Genomic DNA, 17,424 nt, shown 5'->3' on the forward strand with positions numbered 1-17,424 from the left:
ACATGTGTAAATTGCTGTTATTTTACTACAGCGCTGGGGCCTTATGGAGCTTTCTTATATTTCAGATTCCATTTTACCTTGACCACAAAAACAAGTGCACATTTTCCTCCTGCATCCTCATCTCCGCCGTGAAAGCTGAATACATTAAGTCCTGGACATGAGGCCCAACAAGGACTTCAGACTCCTACTCACTTATTACACTCGAATCCCGAAATCCTCCTCTCCTCTCCTCTGTCCTGTCTCCTAAACCTTTTTATTCAGGGACCCGGAGACCTCTCCGGAACAAAACAGCTTTTAGCGCTACCATCTCGCCCTGCTTATGATTTCGCAAATCTCTCTCTCTCTCCCCCCCCCCTCTCTCTCTCTCTCTCTCTCTGTGTCGCTCTCTCATTTCTCCAAAAACTGTCTCTCTGAAAAGAAATGAGCTGTTGTAGGAGCTCATCAAGTCATTATCTGATTAAGGTCATTTTATAACTGCTGCTCAAGAGATTTCTTCTTCTGCCAAATAATATTCATTCTTTCATTAATTCAGGAAACTTAAATTCATGAAATCTCCACCGGCTTAATAATAATAATAATAATAATAATAATAATAATAATAATAATAACAGTGATAATAATAATAATAATGGCGACATTGATCAAAATTCATACTAAGGAAAAATCCACTGGCTCCTCTCCACTTCGACATACCATGCGCCGAGTGCGTGCACTTATTACCACTCAGCACGAGATAAAAATGTGGCTTTATAACACCTCTGGGAGAAATATTGTTTTTGTAGCCTCCCTCCTTCTGCATTTGGGCACAGCTCTAATAAATATGTCAGTAAATTCGGCCATCAGTGCGCAATGTCAGAGCGTATTATCAGTCTTGGGCATCGAGGTGTGTCGCACTCGATCCAAAAGAGGTGGTGGTGGTGGGGAGGAGAGAGGGAGTTTGAAACAAATCCACGGGTTGATCCACCTGGAATGGGCCGCGATAAGAGCAGCCAGTGTTAAACCACACGTTTCCTCTACACCTCATCCGAGTCTTCCTTTTCCAAACACGCTTTCTTTAATGTCCCGGCCTGTTTTTCCAGCCTGTGTGCGCACCGACGGCACCCAGGGGAGCCGAGGCCAAATCAGCCACAGGCCAGTTAGGGAGCAGGAGGGGGGCCGGGACACCTGCTTTGGAAAAGCCACTCCAGACACCAAACTTTGCTGACTTCGTTGCAATTCGTTCGTCCTAAAAAACACTTGCTTGCGACATGGAAAAGAGACTCGCCTTTTCCTTTTTGGCGCCTGACAGAGGGGCATATGGAAAATAAGATTTCTCGTTAAGTACTTTAGGATCCTGTTTGTTCAGTAGGATAAAAAAAAAAAAGAAAAAAGAAAGAAGAAAGAAGGAAAAAGAAAAAGAAAAAAGAAAAACGTGCAACAAAATGGATCCGAAGCGAGAAGCATGGAATAAAAATAGCTGATTTCATGAGCAATTGTGCAAGAACTTTTTAAACCGTTTTAAAAACATTTGTTAAATATAATTTGAGAAAGAAAAAAATGAAAAATCAAGTTTTTACGTTACTATAATAATAATAATTTTAATTATAATAATAATTTTCTTCTGAAAACTATTATTTGCCAACCTGGAACGTAAGATCAGCAGTATAGATGAATGTGCCATGTACCCTCAAAAACAATCGAATAAAATAATTCTCTCCATCCTAAACATTAAATCCAGCCCCAGTAAAATGTTCGTAATATTAAGAAAAAATTGTGAATATCACCTGTTGTAAATGTCGAAGGTTAAAACATTTGTTTAGCCGCGCGCAAAAGCGGCTGTGTTATGATGAAGCATCCAGTTTGTAAGAAAGCAGGAGGACTGAGAGCGAGCAGCCGTCATCATTTCATAAATCAGAAGCCTCGTGGAAAGGATCAGGTGTCACTGTGCGCAAGGTTGTGTTACAGGTGGGTGGAAAAACTAATAATATGTTGAAAATCATTTGGTTTGCAAACATACAGGTAAATTCTTTTTCTTTATTCTTCTTCGTTTTACCACCAGGTTAGAATTCATCTTTAGGGGGGATATTTTAGTGACAGCAAGCTGACAGAAGCTTCGTGACGATATTCGGCTCTTAATTGAGCTTTTTACAAAAGTGATGTTTAGTTTTCTTCAGACAGTGGCTTCTCTGGATAATCTGAATTCAAAAGCAGAGCTGTAAGCGTGATGTGCTGCTTTGCTTTACTCGTCCATTAATCAGACTTGGGTGCAACCAATGAGAAACCCGCGTGCGTAAAATATCTCTACATGCCATTTTTATCCCCCAATACTCAAGTGACCCCCAACTTGTTTGTCCCCCACGAGAATGCACGGTCTAAACGTGTGGCAGTGTTTTTGCCGGAAAGATAAAAATAAAACAAAAAAGTATATGCGGTATATACCCATGACTGATCTAAAAAAAAAAAATACGCCGTGCATAGTTTCCTCTGACATACAAGGATCAAATTACACAGTTAATATTATTATATTCCAATCATTAAAGATGGCTGGGTTTGAAAGAATGCCTAATCGAGTATGATCGAAACTTGAAATAACAGAAGGGTTAAAAAAAAACTGGATTCCAAAAGAGACCTTTAATTTGAAATTTATTGCAAACAAATAAAACGAAGGCTGAAAGATGTCTGGAGACATTTGCGTAAAAATGGTACAACGTTTACTGTTAACAATAACTTTAATATGATTTTTAATCCGTTTCGAAATGAATCAATTTATTTGATTCATATTCCCAACAATTATTATTTCAAAAACATTCAAAATTCTTGGCTGAAGCTACTGACACTTTATTCCACATTTCCTGGGACTACGCAGCACTTAAACCGTTTATTACAGAAACTTTCTTTTCTTTTTTTTTAAAGAATAACCATGAAAATAAATAACATAGCCATGTGTATGTGTGTGTCTGTGTGTTGTGATTTTCCCCGCTGCTTAAGAAGTGTCATGTCAAAGTGTGTAACGATTCTTACTCGCGTCGTCGGTGATTTGTGAAGAAACATTAGTAAGACTGCTATTTCCTTTTTTCTCTCTCTCTCCTCCTCTCTCTCTCTCTTTGGTAGCATGCTCAAGTCCCATTCTCTGGTCAAGTTCAGCGAGTTGTTCTCCGGACCCGACGGACGCTTCTTATTGGTAGGTTGCGACCGTTACATCACGCCGCTCATGACGCGCACGTCTTCCTGTTTCCTTCAGCCGTGTCTTAAAGTGGATCTTAGTGGCGGAGGAGCGCTCCAGCATCCAGTCCTCTGCATCCAGTGCGCCTCGGAGACACACATACACGCGGTCTCGCGCTCTCTCTCCCTCTCTCTCTTTAGCATACTCTCTATGTCTCTCACTCTTTCACACAGCACAGGATAGAGGGAGAGACCGACGCGCAAGAGCTCTTTTAATCTTCTATATTTTTCCCCTATTTTGTTCTTTTCGCTCGCGTCGCCGACTTTATTCCAGCTCTTCATTCTCTGAGACACTGTTATATTCCAGCATACAACAATCCTCGGTGCCCTGCGCGTATTCTCATTTTTCCCCCCCGCAGGAGTTCAGGTTGTCCCCCTCTTCATCAAAAGGGTAAGTAACCTTGTCCTCGGATACCTCCCTCTCTTGTTCTCGTTCTGCCTCGCCTGCGCACGGTGGGCGGAAAAAATAAACAAATCAAACATCGTTAACGGGGAAATTTATTATGGTAATCAACTGCTAATCATTTCGATACGACATTATTTGCTCTGTTTCGTACCCTCATCTTGATCTGTGGTGAGAGTTGCGCGAGCAGCCCGTGTTTGTCTCGAGGATGATTTGCGAGCGGTAGCCCAGCCTTCCTCATCAAAGCACAGAGATCAAGTTGATTTCCCAACTTTAAAAAAGTAAGTTTGGGAAGCGAGTTTTTGTGCGAAAGGAATCGTGATTTCTAACAAGGGCTGTTTTTGGTTGGTTTTTTGGTTTTGTTTTGGGTTTTGTTTTTTGTTTTTTTTAGGCTTCATGTGTTTGGCTCTCCTCCGCGCTTATTGTAAACTGTGAATTTGCTATGACCTCATATTGTCTTTGTCCCATTGGCTAAGTCTTATTTCGACTCATTACGGGTTTTTTTTTTAATTGATAAGTCAAACAAAGAGTCTTGCACAGTAAACTACCGAGGTACTCAGCCCTCCCGGTTGGTAAATGGGGTTTCTATCTTGTGCGGTAGCTCTCTAGGACAGATGTGATAAAGCGCAGTGTTTCGATTGTGTGCGCAACTCTTTTGATATCCAAGTCTGTTCGCTGGCAACTAAACAGATATCCAAACCAACAGATTTCAGTCTCACTTGAAGAAATGTTGCCGGACTTTTAGTTCAAACCTTAAAGAATTATTTTTAATTGAGTTTAAAACTTGAACTTTGCTCCTTTAAAAAAAACTTTTTGCATTTTCCTTTTTTTCCGTGAGAGGTTTAAATGGTCCTTTTATGCGTGTATTGTTTATGAGTTTTTAATTAAGGTGTATCCTTTAAGTTTGAGTGAATTTCTGTATGTGAGTATGACAGATGCTTAAAATTGTTGCAAGTTTTTTTTTCTTTAAGAGAGAGAACGGGAGAGTGTGAGAGTGCGCATGGGCAATAGGGGACAGGTGCGTGTTCGGCAAAGACAGGTGCTGGTGACTATTTCAAGCAAGTTTCCCGAGACAGTGAAGTGCGTTTTTTCTTCTTTCATTCTTTCTTTTTTTTTTTTTACTCGTGTGGATGTATCAGGTCTTGTCTGTATGCCTGGATATGGCTATCACGACCTGAGCCAAAGGCATTTATCAAATGTTTTATTTTAGAATACTGGTGTCACAGTTTAACCCAGTGTGCATCCAGTAAGTCTGTACTTTCACAGTTTTATCTGCTACAAAATGTAATTTTTCCTCCCTGAATTATATCAAATACCATTTGCAACATGTGCACCACACTGCACAGTTTGCAACAAAGCCAACAGCGATGTTGTGTGTGTGTGTGTGTGTGTGTGTGTGTGTGTGTGTGTGTGTGTGTGTGTGTGTGTGTGTGTGTGTGTGTGTGTGTGTGTGTGTGCATGCAGTGTGAAAGTGTGGGCCTTAGTGGCAAGACAGAAGTCTTTTAAAAAGTCTTTTCACATGCACTGACAATGTAAAGATGATACATTTCTTTTAGTTGTAGCTGAGGAAAAAGTATTCCTGAATCAAAAGAGAGAAATTTCTCCTGCTGTTTGCTTTCACTTGCACTTCAAAGAGAGCCTTCGAAATGAATGCCTTTGAATGTTAAATTATAAACATAGATCTGAATCCGCCATGTGACATGACTGCAGCTGCATTTCCATGTGAGCCAAATCAATATTTTTTATGTTTGCACACTATAAAAAATTAAGTTACCTTAAATTCATTAGATTTTATCATTTTCTGACTGAGCCATTGCGAGTCCTGACAAAAACTGTCTTGTTTAAAAATAAAAATAAAAATGTCCACCTACACTTTTATCCTAAGAAAACACTGAAACAATTCACAAATTACTCACCTCAAAATATGTAATTTTTTTTACAGAAATATTAAATTGTTTCTGACAATAACATTTGAGATAGGCTGCATCTGATATGGCTCTGACTGAGGCACTGCCACCGCTGCTTACATAGCATTATTGATGCAGCCCTGTACTGACAAAACGTTTTGCTTTCAGAAGGGCATTAGGGTTTTTTGTAAGAGCGCTTTAAGTTGCTCCTTGCCAGAGTTGACCCGCGTGACCTATTCATTTGAGCAGAATTAACTGCCCTTGCCAGATGAAAAGACAAACAAAAAACACAGAAGTGAGCTCATGCTGGCACCATAATCAATAGGCCTATTTTGTGTTTCTTTTTTGTGTCACTTTTCCCATTGAGTACGATATGATGGCCATATTGATTAATGTGAATGCAGGACTTTTACAATTGCGCAAAGACTAAACGTGGTTTTAAATATTTTGAAATTTCTTGTTGAATTGACCGACAGCGTTTTAGGCTTCAGTAAAGTGTGTGCAGTGATATCCTCCTGCATGTTTTTTTGTTTTTTGATGATCTTAACCCTGTTTCTTTTTATTTGATTTTGTGAGCTCCTACGTTGGCTCTCACTGCACAATCATGGAAATGAGGACAAGTACTTAAGTAATTATCATAATTTTATGCAGCTTTGTGTTCCGTGGGAATTGGTTCAGTGTCGCGCAGCATGTAACATGGGACAGGATAAAATGTAGGACTTTGCCCTGGAATGTCGAGCCAAGGCCTAATTCTGACCCCGTCTCCCTTTAGCCCTGTGTCCTTACTACCTAAATGTAATCATGAATGTTTAACGTTCATCACTTGCAGAAACTAAGACGAGGTACTCCCTGCTGCTTTGAGAAAAATATCTTTAGGTTAGACCCATCGAATCGGCTACTCCAATTCTCTAGAGGTTAACGGATTCTGACTTTTTCAGTATATGAAAAAATGTTTAAGCTTTTTTCTTTCTTTTTTTTTTTTTTGGTACAGCTTTGGTTCTTGCTTAAGGACAGGCCGAAGTGAGGGAGTTAGATTCTGAAAATATTTTTCACTTTGGTGAGTCATGCAGCTGTGATTTTTTTCCCCCTCCAGGTACTCAGAGGCTTTGATCCTAGAGGACTGGGTGTGTGGGATATGGCCCAATAGCAGCAGCCCGTGATGCCGGACCATGACAGCGACTCCCTCCTGAACAGACAGACCAAGCGAAGACGTGTGGACATTGGTGTTAAGCGGACCGTGGGCAGCACATCCTCCTCCACAGCAGCAGTCACCACAGCCACCACTGATAACATTGCCCGCGCCAAAGCAGCCATTTTTAGTGCCATGAACTCTTTGAGCTCTCATTCTCACCACGGATCAGACACCGACTCCATGGAGTGCTCCGTTGTGCAGCCACATGGTGGGCCTGGCGTTGTGTCAGCTAGTGACAGTGAGTCCAAGTCCAATGTACTCCGAAAGCTACTGAAGAGGGCCAACTCATACGAGGACACCATGATGCCCTTCCCTGGCACCACCATTATCTCTCAGCTTCTCAAGAATAACATCGCCAAAAATGGAGGAGGGCCCGAGAGGGGAGAAAGAGGGGACCGGGGTGATAGAGGGGACTCTGGCTTCCCTGGATCAGGGCTCTCTAATGCAAGTTCTGATGCTCCCCAAGAGGATGCCTGCAGTAACTCCTCCCAGGACAGCACCCCACAAGAGTGTTTGTCACCATTTGGCCGTCCTCCTGGCCTGGCCACCTTTGACATAGAACGTCTCAATGATGAACACCTGCGTGCCAAGAGAGCTCGCGTAGAGAACATTATCCGTGGCATGAGCCATTCCCCCAGCGTGGTAGTACCTGCTGCTACCCGTCATGAGCGTGACCATGATATGGATGGAGAACGGGACATGGAGCTGGACTGCCCACCTCCTCAGTCTCAACAGCAGGCCCCCAGCAGCCCACGGGGAGGCGAGGTGTGCAGCAGTAGCCGAGAGAACAAGCGTAAACAGCGTTTGCCACAGCAGCAACAGCAGAGCTTCACCCAGCTGGTATGCCAGAGAAAGGAACAGAAGCAGGAAGAGCGACGGCAGCTCAAACTGCAGCTGGAGGATATGCAGAAGCAACTACGGCAGCTGCAGGAGAAGTTCTTTCAGATATACGACTCAACTGATGACTCAGAACACAACGACCTCCACAATGACATAGGAAACATGTCAGAGGACAGCCCAGCCAGGTCTGATAACGGAGGTGACGATCGGGGTGGAGATGACTTGCGCTCAGACAATGAGATGTCTGACCTGGATCCGGGCCATTTCATAGACAGGGCGAGGGCATTGCTTCAGGAGCAAGCCCTGCTGGCTGACGGAGAGAAGCCAAGAAGAGAAGGGCTTAGCAGGAACAAAGGACACGGAGGTCCGGGTTCCTCGATGCATGCTGAAGGCAAACAGCTGGCAGAAACGCTGAAGCAGGAACTCAATTCTGCCATGACCCAGGTGGTGGACACAGTGGTTAAGGTGTTTGCAAAGCCTCCACGCCCTACACCTCAGCAAGCCTTTCCTACACTTTCCATACCTCCTGAAAGATTTCCTACTGCTGTCAATGGAGACAACCCCAACTTTCACACCGCCAACCAGAGGCTGCAGTGCTTTGGCGATGTCATCATTCCCAATCCGCTCGACTCCTTTACCAGCATGCCCGGGATCCCCGGCGCAACCAATGACCAAACTGAGGCACTGCCCTTAGTAGTGAGGAAAACACCCAGTGAGCACCACCACCAGGCCTCAGCTGTGGGTGCCCACGGTGGAAACCACCACCCCGCCCTTCACCCCTCCTCACTCTCTGCCTCCATGGGCTTCAGCCCCCCATCATTTAGACACCCCTTTCCACTGCCTCTCATGGGCTACCCTTTCCAGAGTCCTCTTGGCGCACCCCCAGGTAGTTATACAGGCAAGGACCGTAATTCACCAGACTCCATGGACCTGTCCAGGGAAAGCACCAGCTTGAGGACCAAGATGTCGTCAGGTCATCACCTGGGGCACCACCATCGCTCTTGTTCTCCAGCACACCCCGGCAGCACAGCCGAGGGGCTCTCCCTGTCCCTCATCAAGTCTGAGTGCAGTGATCTCCAGGACATGGCTGACATCTCACCCTACTCAGGCAGCAATGTATCCTTTAACAAATCAGGGTGGTGTGCGTGTGAGTGTGCGCGTGTTATCGGTCTCAGCTGCGTTTGACGCTTGAAAGGCCAAATAAATAAATGTTTTAACATTGTGTGGTCCCAACTTACAGAGGCATCAGACTATCTCATGCCTCTGTAAGCCAGGGGGGGGAAAAAATCAGATTTCTGGTGGTAATTCCCCATAGATACAGGTTCGAAACACTGCATCTGAGCCACAAAGAGTTAAAAATCAAATCTTTTTGAGTATGTTTGAAACTAGCCTAAGAAACTGAGAAATTGTTGATGAATCACTTTTCCTCCCACTGCTGTTCTCCTCTCCATTGTACTGCATTGTTGTATTTATTTTTACACTCATACCTCTTCCTTCTCACAGCACCCTACAGCTTTTTCTTCCATCTTCAAACCTAAGTGCTTTAAAAGCCTTCTTGTCACATATCGCTTACTCGCAAAAGATTAGGCCCCCCACGACATTAACCACCCCAATTCTCTTTATAAAAATGGCCTGGAAGAGCAAGGAGGGGAATAGCTTCCTGGAACTTGGCACACAATAGTGTTATATAGCCTGCCTTATAGTTTAACCCCTGTGTGCCCCAATCATGCCCTGTGGATAAAGAGGCTATCCCCTATGGGAGGCTCAAATTGAATCCCCTGGGGACACGGGACTAATAGCTTAAACATTCAGTGCCTTCTCCGTTTCCTGTGTACCTCCTTAGTCCCTAAGTATTCAACACCCCTTAACCCTCATAAAAGTTTGATTGGCGTCACACTACCTTTTTTTGTCTTCGTATCATTAACATTCATTATGTGCTTAACTAATTAATCCTACCGCTTTGTACCTGTTGTCGATATTATTAGCGAGTGAATATGTACACTTAACACTTTGGTTCCCTCGTTTGTGCACACCTGAGTGCAGAGCCTTTTGTGTGTCTGTGTGCATGGATGCGTGTGTGCGTGTCTTTTTGTGTGTGCGTGTCACAAAAGGTTTGCCCGAGGATTCGGGAAAGATGTATATTTATGATTGCTTGTGTTTTCTCTTGTGTTCCTCTTATCATCCATCGCTGTTGTAAAAAGCCCACAATCATTGTCGTTTCTTCTCTCTTTTTTTCATTTCATAAAGATCTGTCAACAGCCCGGGGGGCCCTTCGGCTGTTGCTTGGCAGCCAAATACTTCTTTTTTTGTTTTCCCTCCCTGCAACCCCCCACACCCCCCTCCTCCCTCCTTTCTGTCTTTTCTTTGAAGCGGACGTTAACAGGTGTTTGCAGCGAGCTGTTTATCTTTCATTACCTCGCCTTGTCTTGTCTTCTGACCCAAGGGTGAACGCTTTCCAGAGATCCATAATCCTTTGCTTCTACGGGCTCCCGATGGAGGGATGAAAAGAGAGAGACATACAGAGACTGAGAGAAAGTAGAGAACAATCAAACCACGTATGCCAGATGCTGTGGCTTTCATTGTAGCATTTATAAATTCAGGGCATTAACAGACGTACTCTTAAATGGAAAAGAATCGAAAGAACATGTCCACATGTGTTTGACATGTGCTTGTTTTTATTTTTTTCATATTTTATTTCTCAATCCACAGGTTTCGAAGCAAAGTTGGCCATTTACGAGATATAGTTTTGCGCATTCTTTATTTTAATTAGCGTGACATGTATGAATTTGTTTGTTTGAATTTGCATCTGTTTTTATAGCAGCTTCCATTAGTGTGTTTTTTTTTCCCTAAGCCTCAGAAGTCAGGGACAGCTTGTCAGACATTTTGCGAGGTGTGTTCAAGTTCACCAGGTCTCGGCAGTATTGTGGAGCAGATGGCTGCTATCAATTTCCTCATTTGTTCACAGTCCGACTCCAAATTTTCTTGTCCTTACACCTGGAATTAGGAAGTAGAGCAGCTATTTTCCTCTCATGACTTTGGGCTTTGGGGAAGTGTTGTGAGAATGATGATGTCTTGTCAGATGTGGCAGGCGAACAGTGGGCCAGCTGGTGTGAGTGCACCATCATGACAAAATAATAGCCTTGCACACCACCCCTAAGTCCAATCACAATTACATTTGCAAGCTGTGAGTGAATTGGAAATAGAAATGTCTCATTAGGAAATATGAAGCTTCTTAATTGGTGGCTCAGTGGAGGTGGTATGGTGATATAACCGGAGAGGTGAGACCTTAACATCTTTGTCTTAGAACAAATTTTAATTTCGGCGATAAGGACGTAGAGAGAGGGGGGGATGAAGCGACCCGTATACTAATTGAAAAAGCAAAAACAAATTAATCTAAGTGTAAAAGCGTGGCTTCAAACAAATCCCACCTTGCCTTATTGCAACAGAGATCTCTTTTCCTTCTGCCTCTCCCTCTCGTTCGCTCTGTCTGAAGATCCCATTGTATCCCCTCCACTCGGAGCAGATGGTGTGGTGTGGAAAGTGAAGTGCTGCTCTTTTGGCCAGGCCTGTCAGAGTAACACCAGCCTGCCAGGGTTTCCCCCACAAGACCCTCGCTGCGTATACAACTGACTCTCCCCTCTCTCTCTCTCTCTTACTGAATCACACAAAGTAGACAGGGTCTTTAAGGAGCCAACCCAGCGTGGTTCAGCATTTGCTGGCTTTGCCGTGTAACCCCGAGGCCAAGGGCAATCCAATCGAGCAGCTGATGCCTTCTTCCCGCTCTATAGTTACAGCTACATCTGGACACTTGACTGATTTTAACGGCCGCAGTCACCCCGGTTCATCATAAATTATGTCGAGCAATGTATCCTGTCCGCTCAAGTGTAAACAGTCTTCGGGAAAACTTAGAGCTGTATCTCCTGTGTGATATAAATCCCTGCCTCGCTGATGAAAACCCTTGTTGAAACAGCCCGGGGTTTTAACACGTTCCCCCGCCCCCCATCCCCTGTTCCCTTTTCAATGTCTTATCCTCCAGATTGATATTATCAGTTGCATTATACGGCCGTTAATTCACCATGGAAATGGCTTGGGCCGTTCGGTGGCGCAGATGTGTTTCATTCTCCCCATCACTGGCTGAGTCCAAAGCCTCAGAGCCCCTCTTCTCCTTCTCCTCCTCCTTCTTTTGCTCCTCCAAGGGTTTGGCAGCATCAGAGGAGCTGGGGGGCAGGGGTGGAGCAAGGGGGTGGAGGAGGGGGATGTAATTGAAGGCTGGAACCATGCTATCCCTCAAGGTGCCCCCACCAACCCATCTCCATCCGCTCGCTGCTGCTCAATCCAGGCGATCCATTAGGAAGACGAGGGAATCTGACGTGTATTTGAATATAGTCTCTGTGAGCACGAGCTGGGTTTTTGTGGCGGTGTTCAGGACTATCTCCTAGACCTTGTTTTGTCACTGATATGAAGCCAACATCAGACAGTCATATTCAGGCTTGGCATGTGCTGTCGCCAAGCCATTAGGCCTTCTTGCCCGTCACTGGCGTTAACTGCTGTCTTTGTCTGTGATATGCAAATGTCTCCTTTTTTCTTCTTCCTTTTTTTAGGGGGGGGCGGAGGTTAGCACAGGGTGTAGGCAAAGGCGTTTGCTCGCTTTGACTGTGAAATGAGCCTCCTTATGTAAAAGCAAGAGCTGTAGTGCTGGCCAGCTTTTTATTTACCGTGACGCTCTCACACCTGATACGCACGATGCTAATTGCAAGCAAATGGTTCTGCTTTGGTGCACTGTCTTCAGCCTCCTCAACCCCCCTCTGCAGTAACCCCGCACTCATGCCTAAAAGGAAATTTGGTTACCCACCATCCAAATGATTATTTCTTGCCAAAATTACTGCCATTTATTACCAAGTTCTAGTTTGTGGCAATGTCTGTGTTTGCTTGATGTAGAAGTTTATTTTTGATGTTCTCCCCCCTCAAACTACTGTCGTTTTCCTTAATACCAGCTGTTTTCAGATCCAAGAAGGTCTCTCCCCAAATCATCTGAAGAAGGCCAAGCTCATGTTTTTCTATACCCGCTACCCAAGCTCTAACATGCTCAAGATGTATTTCTCTGATGTCAAGGTGAGTCCAAAACATGCTCATGATCTACAGACTTTCTTTGACCTTACAAACCTTTCCATTTTTGCCAGACACCCTTCAATAATTTGCTTTTAATGTTGCTTTGACGATCTCTCTGTTTGCTGTCTCGTGTGTAACAAATGAAAGACAGGCAGACACCTTCTCTGACTTTGTCTTTTGCTCCAGTTTCTTCTCTACTTCCAACACACCTGCTTTAAAAGGGGAAGTTTGATTTGTTAATTGTGATATGCCAGCTTCGGTTGCCACGAACAATGTACACTTGTCTTCCCTTAAAACGATGTTGTTTCCTTTACTAAGGCATTGGCTTTATGCAAAAGACGAAAGAAGAGGAAGTGGAATGGGTTTACGTGAGGGAGCTGTAGAGCCTATAAGTATTCTAAAGATAAAGACCGGGATGAGTAATGGAAGGGTGGAGAGGGCAGAGAGGAGGATGGAGCCTAGAGACAGAGGAGTGGTTATCTGAGCAGGTGTAAGGAGGACGGTTTAATGGAGGGAGAGGCGAAGCAAACAAGTTCAGTCGGGGAAGACGGAAGGGATAAGTGCAAGCGCCACTTGGGAGTTTAACGAAAAATTTGGAAAAGGAAGAACAATACTGCACAAGAAAAAAAAGGACCAGTAACACAATGGCCGTTGTAGATAACATGGTCGTTTTGTGTTATCGGTTTTTTTTTTTTATGTATGTATGCTTCTTTTTGGACTACACAGAGGAGTAAACACTGTGACAGACCCAGGTTTTCTCATTCAAATCAGAAGATAACGGTTCCCTTTTTTTCTCCCCTCTGCTCTTGTGTGCTGTCACCACCAACCGTGACTCGCGGTTCACTTGACTTTCACTCGTGATTTCTTTGGATGTTTGGAAATTCTCACATCATTTAAAAAAAAAAAAAAAAACAACATTACAGCTTCAGACTGATTTCAATTTTCCTGTTCTATTTTTTTTTTTTTTAAAAAAACAGCGCAAACACCTAATATTGAAGGCTTTTAACCATTTTGCTCCAGTGACTAATCATTCCCATGGAGGTGGCCTCTCCTCATGAATGGCCTCATCAGATACTTAAACAAGGTCAAGATAATTAAGGGGATTATGAGTCACACACTGGTCTGTTTTTGTTTCCAGAGGAGGACAATAGACTCGAGCTGTAAGTTAGAAGACATGTATGGGAATGAGACCATCTAATTAGATTCACCCCGCGCAGCCTCTTAGCGAGTGGTTGTCTTCAGACAAAAAGTCGTGAAGGCTAATCGGGTCCTGACTAATCAAGTCTGGACTGTCAAGAACCCTGTGAACGTGGGAAGTGGGTTGCCCTAACAAGTGGAGGACGCCATGACTGTTGTTCCCCTTCATTAAGCTTCTTTTATGACTTTCTTTCTTTACTTTGAGGTGTTTTTTTAAATGTTTTGTCACGATTCCATTGTTGATATGACAGAATATCCTCTCACTAGCTCGAAGACATCTCTGTTATTGTTACGGATATTGTTATAATGATTGGCGAATAATGAAATATTAGATAAACGTATTCAGTCAATTAATAAAGTCAGCTAAAGTTATTGTACTTTGGCTTTACAGTATATGAATTATAGGTAGCTTTGATTTTGCTGCTTTTTCTACATTTCGCTTTCATTTTCAAGCAGCCACAACCTCCCTCACCTGCACTTTTTATTTTTCTGGTCCATCTCTCTGTGGCTTTTAGCAACAAGCCTCAGCATTTGGGCCAGTCATGTGCTGTGGCGGCAGCAGAGGCCAGGACGGTTTTTCTCTTTTCTATATGTCATTCCTTCTCCTTTCTTTTTTTCGCTGATGGTGTGGCATGGTATGTGCGCCTCGGCGGGGCCGGGGAGAAAGAAAAGCCAGCGGCTGGATTTTGAGTCACCGCAGTAACAAAAGCCCGCTTTCCAGGGCCGCTTTTTGTGTGCAGTCAGCCAATAGGCAGCCAGAGATTATCTCCCACAATTCACTCCTGCGAAAACAGGAAACGTTGGAAAGCCCTGATGACTGTGAAGGGGCTTACGAGAGAGAGAGCGGGAGAACGAGAAAGAGAGCGAGGGAGGCCCGCACAGGCTTCTCTGTCTTTCTGCTCTCCTCTCCGGTTGTTCTGGATGGTAGCTTAGCGCTCTGAGGTCATCTGTGTGCTTTCTGCTCCATTGTTGACCACCATATCAGAGAAAATGTTGGCGAGAGAGACAGTTTGGCCTTTCATCTGCATGCCTTTCAGCATCTGAATAACATCTGAATAAACCCCACACCACAAAAAACAAAATCTACTTTAAAACAGTCTACATAAATATGAATGATGTGCGTGTGAAGTTTGTGAGTGACAGTCAAAGCACTGGAATACTTTTGGCAGGCTACTAATATGGTTCAGATTAAAGATACTGCAGTGTTTTCCTTTTGTGGTCTTAAGTATGCGTTTGTGCATGAGCACAACATGCGTGTGGGCGTGTGTGCGGCGCTTTCTATCTTGTGCTCTTAACACTAAGCGCTGACCTTTCACAGGCTCTCGAGTGTGAGTGTGAGAAACACGCTTTCACTGTCTCTCTCTCATCTGCCTCTCAGCCAAGTGAGTGCACGTACACACACACACCTTTATATATGCTTATATGCTGTGTGTGTGTGTGTGACTCGCACATGCACACACAGACGTTTTCCTCACTGCATCTCATGTCTGTGCTGGCTGACCCCTGCCAGCTCTGATTAAGGAGCTGCAGTGATGTGCTCCTTTGAACCGATTCCCTCCTTTTACACTGAACACACTCGTCCTTAGCTGCTATCAGGGGGTGTCGGTCCCCCCACCAGCAACTTAATGAACCAAGACTGCTGGAAGCTGTAGGGGGACTTGCCAAAATTAAATCCCTGAGTGTATTGAGTGCAGTTAATGCGGCTATAATATAATTTAGTGTATTTACCTGCACTCTAGTAAATATTGTATCTTTTTTTTTTGTATGCCCTGTGCTACTGCAGTCGAGCCCTAATACATCTTCTCCCAAGCTGTCGGTATAATAAAGTAATCTTTGTCCGAAGTGACAAATGTGTCCGTCACTCAGCTGTAGTGACACCTAAGGTCTCCTGCATGAGCGATGGCAACTCTTTCACTGATTTCAATCTCAGTATGTAGTCCTCAATTGTGCATGTGCTCAGATGCGCGCACGCACACGCACGGTCTCGTGGATTCGCCAAACAAACACCAATTCACTAATTTGCCCCCAATAGAATGCGAGAAATGCTTTACGCTACACTGACAACTTAAGTGAAACAACGCGTTTGTGCACCGTCACACTTCGCCAGCCTGCTGCATTATGTGTGTTTAAGAATAGCCCCGTGCAGCCCAGGTATTTGTAAGTGTCAGTAGTTTGTTTGTTTGACACTCTGATGTCACGACCCCAGCTTGCTGACTGCTCACGTTCCTACCCTCTACCCCCCGCACCGCCACCCCCAGTGAAACGCCATTGTCCGACAGCACTGACCTGCACCCATCCTCCTCTCTTGCAACCCTCCCCTCCACCCCATTTATGCTCACCCTGCACTTTAGGACAGCCGCCATGCTACCCCTCCTCTCTGCACACACCCTCCTAAACCCCTGCCAAACAATGTCGAGCGGACTTATTCTTTTCCACTCCGCCATTATGTCATCCGCTGATCATTCCAGAAAGGCACGGCCCACTCCTTTAGCCCTGTTCCACCTTGGTGCGGCTGTTTCACCACCTCTGGTTCCCCAACTTTTCTGCCCGTTTGGTTCCTCCCATTTTGGTGCGCTTGCGTGTGTTTGACTGCCATCCCAGATTACAAAGTGTGTGTGTCTGTGTGTTTGTGTGTCTGTGTTGTCGAACAATGGCCAGAGTCTAATCTCCATGTCAAAACCGCTCTGCCTCCCCAGCGAGCAGTCCGCTCAGCGTTTAGTAGCGTTTTGTCCTCCTATTCTTCAAGCACCACAGAAAGAGCAGAAAGGAGGGAGGAGTGAAGGCCTGTGAGTGTGTGTGTGTGTATTTTTGTGTGTGTGGATGTGGGCGATGGTTTAGGGGTACAAGCTTTTCAAAATTTTGAGCTCAAGCAGTTTCAAGGAGTCTGAGCAGCAAAGCAAAAATGTTCTGTGTGTATGTGTTTTTAGGAATTAAATTACAACTTTGAGTGCAACATTTTATGGTTAGGCAAAATCCTGAGCCCCTGGTGTCCTTATCTAGTTGTATGGATGTTTAGACAGTGTGTTTTCACTGATGAGGCCAGCCGGAAAAAAGAGCTGGGAGACCCGTAGAGCTTCTTAATAGGTTTACCTCGCCCTGTTGAATCCAGCCGAGCGGCACAGATCAGATAGCCACAGTGCTTATCTCTGTCTCTCTTCCTCCTTTCCTTCTTTCTTTGCTCTTTTTCTTCTCCTTTCTTCCTGTGCGGGAGGTGCGGAAAGGGGAGGAGGATCAGAGTGTAATTGGTGAATGGGGTTAAGTACATGTTTGAGCCCCCCGCGGGCCAGGGCGCTTCAGATGATGACTTAATCGTTTTTCTGGTCAATTATGTGTTTGCGGTCTCACCCCCTCTGTTCCACCTCTCCCTCCACTCTCAGGGTTATGATAGGGGGGAGGTCTGCTCCCAGCGGGGAAGATGAACCACAGCCACACACATACACTCTCTTCCACTCCCTCTTTTCTCGCCTTGCCCCCCTCACGGCTTGCTGTCTTAGTTAATATCTCTATTATCTTCCCTCACTCCATAACCCGGGTTTCTCGCCACCTCAGATCACGCTTCAGCTCTCGTATATGAA

General features: G+C 44.6%; 1 protein-coding gene across 6 annotated transcripts in view; it reads left to right on the top strand.

Moving 5' to 3' along the window:
- The first annotated feature begins 970 nt into the window (after positions 1-970).
- Positions 971-17,424, top strand: part of LOC146691837 (prospero homeobox protein 1-like) — a 54,213-nt gene continuing 37,759 nt past the window's right edge. For 2 of the 6 annotated variants that reach the window (XM_085431823.1, XM_085431829.1), the window contains exons 1-3: positions 2,931-3,592; positions 6,605-8,659; positions 12,548-12,655. In XM_085431823.1, the coding sequence (XP_085287949.1) occupies positions 6,671-8,659; positions 12,548-12,655 (2,097 nt within the window). In that variant the 5' untranslated portion in view covers positions 2,931-3,592; positions 6,605-6,670. Of the gene's footprint in view, positions 1,945-2,930; positions 3,886-6,604; positions 8,660-12,547; positions 12,656-17,424 lie in introns of those variants that run through there. The other 4 variants (XM_085431824.1, XM_085431828.1, XM_085431825.1 and 1 more) reach the window with 4 other exon arrangements.

Source organism: Copadichromis virginalis, linkage group LG15 (assembly GCF_057382275.1).
Source record: "Copadichromis virginalis isolate Kocher_CV1m ecotype Utaka linkage group LG15, C_Virginalis_male_GT1.1, whole genome shotgun sequence".
NCBI lineage: Eukaryota > Metazoa > Chordata > Actinopteri > Cichliformes > Cichlidae > Copadichromis > Copadichromis virginalis.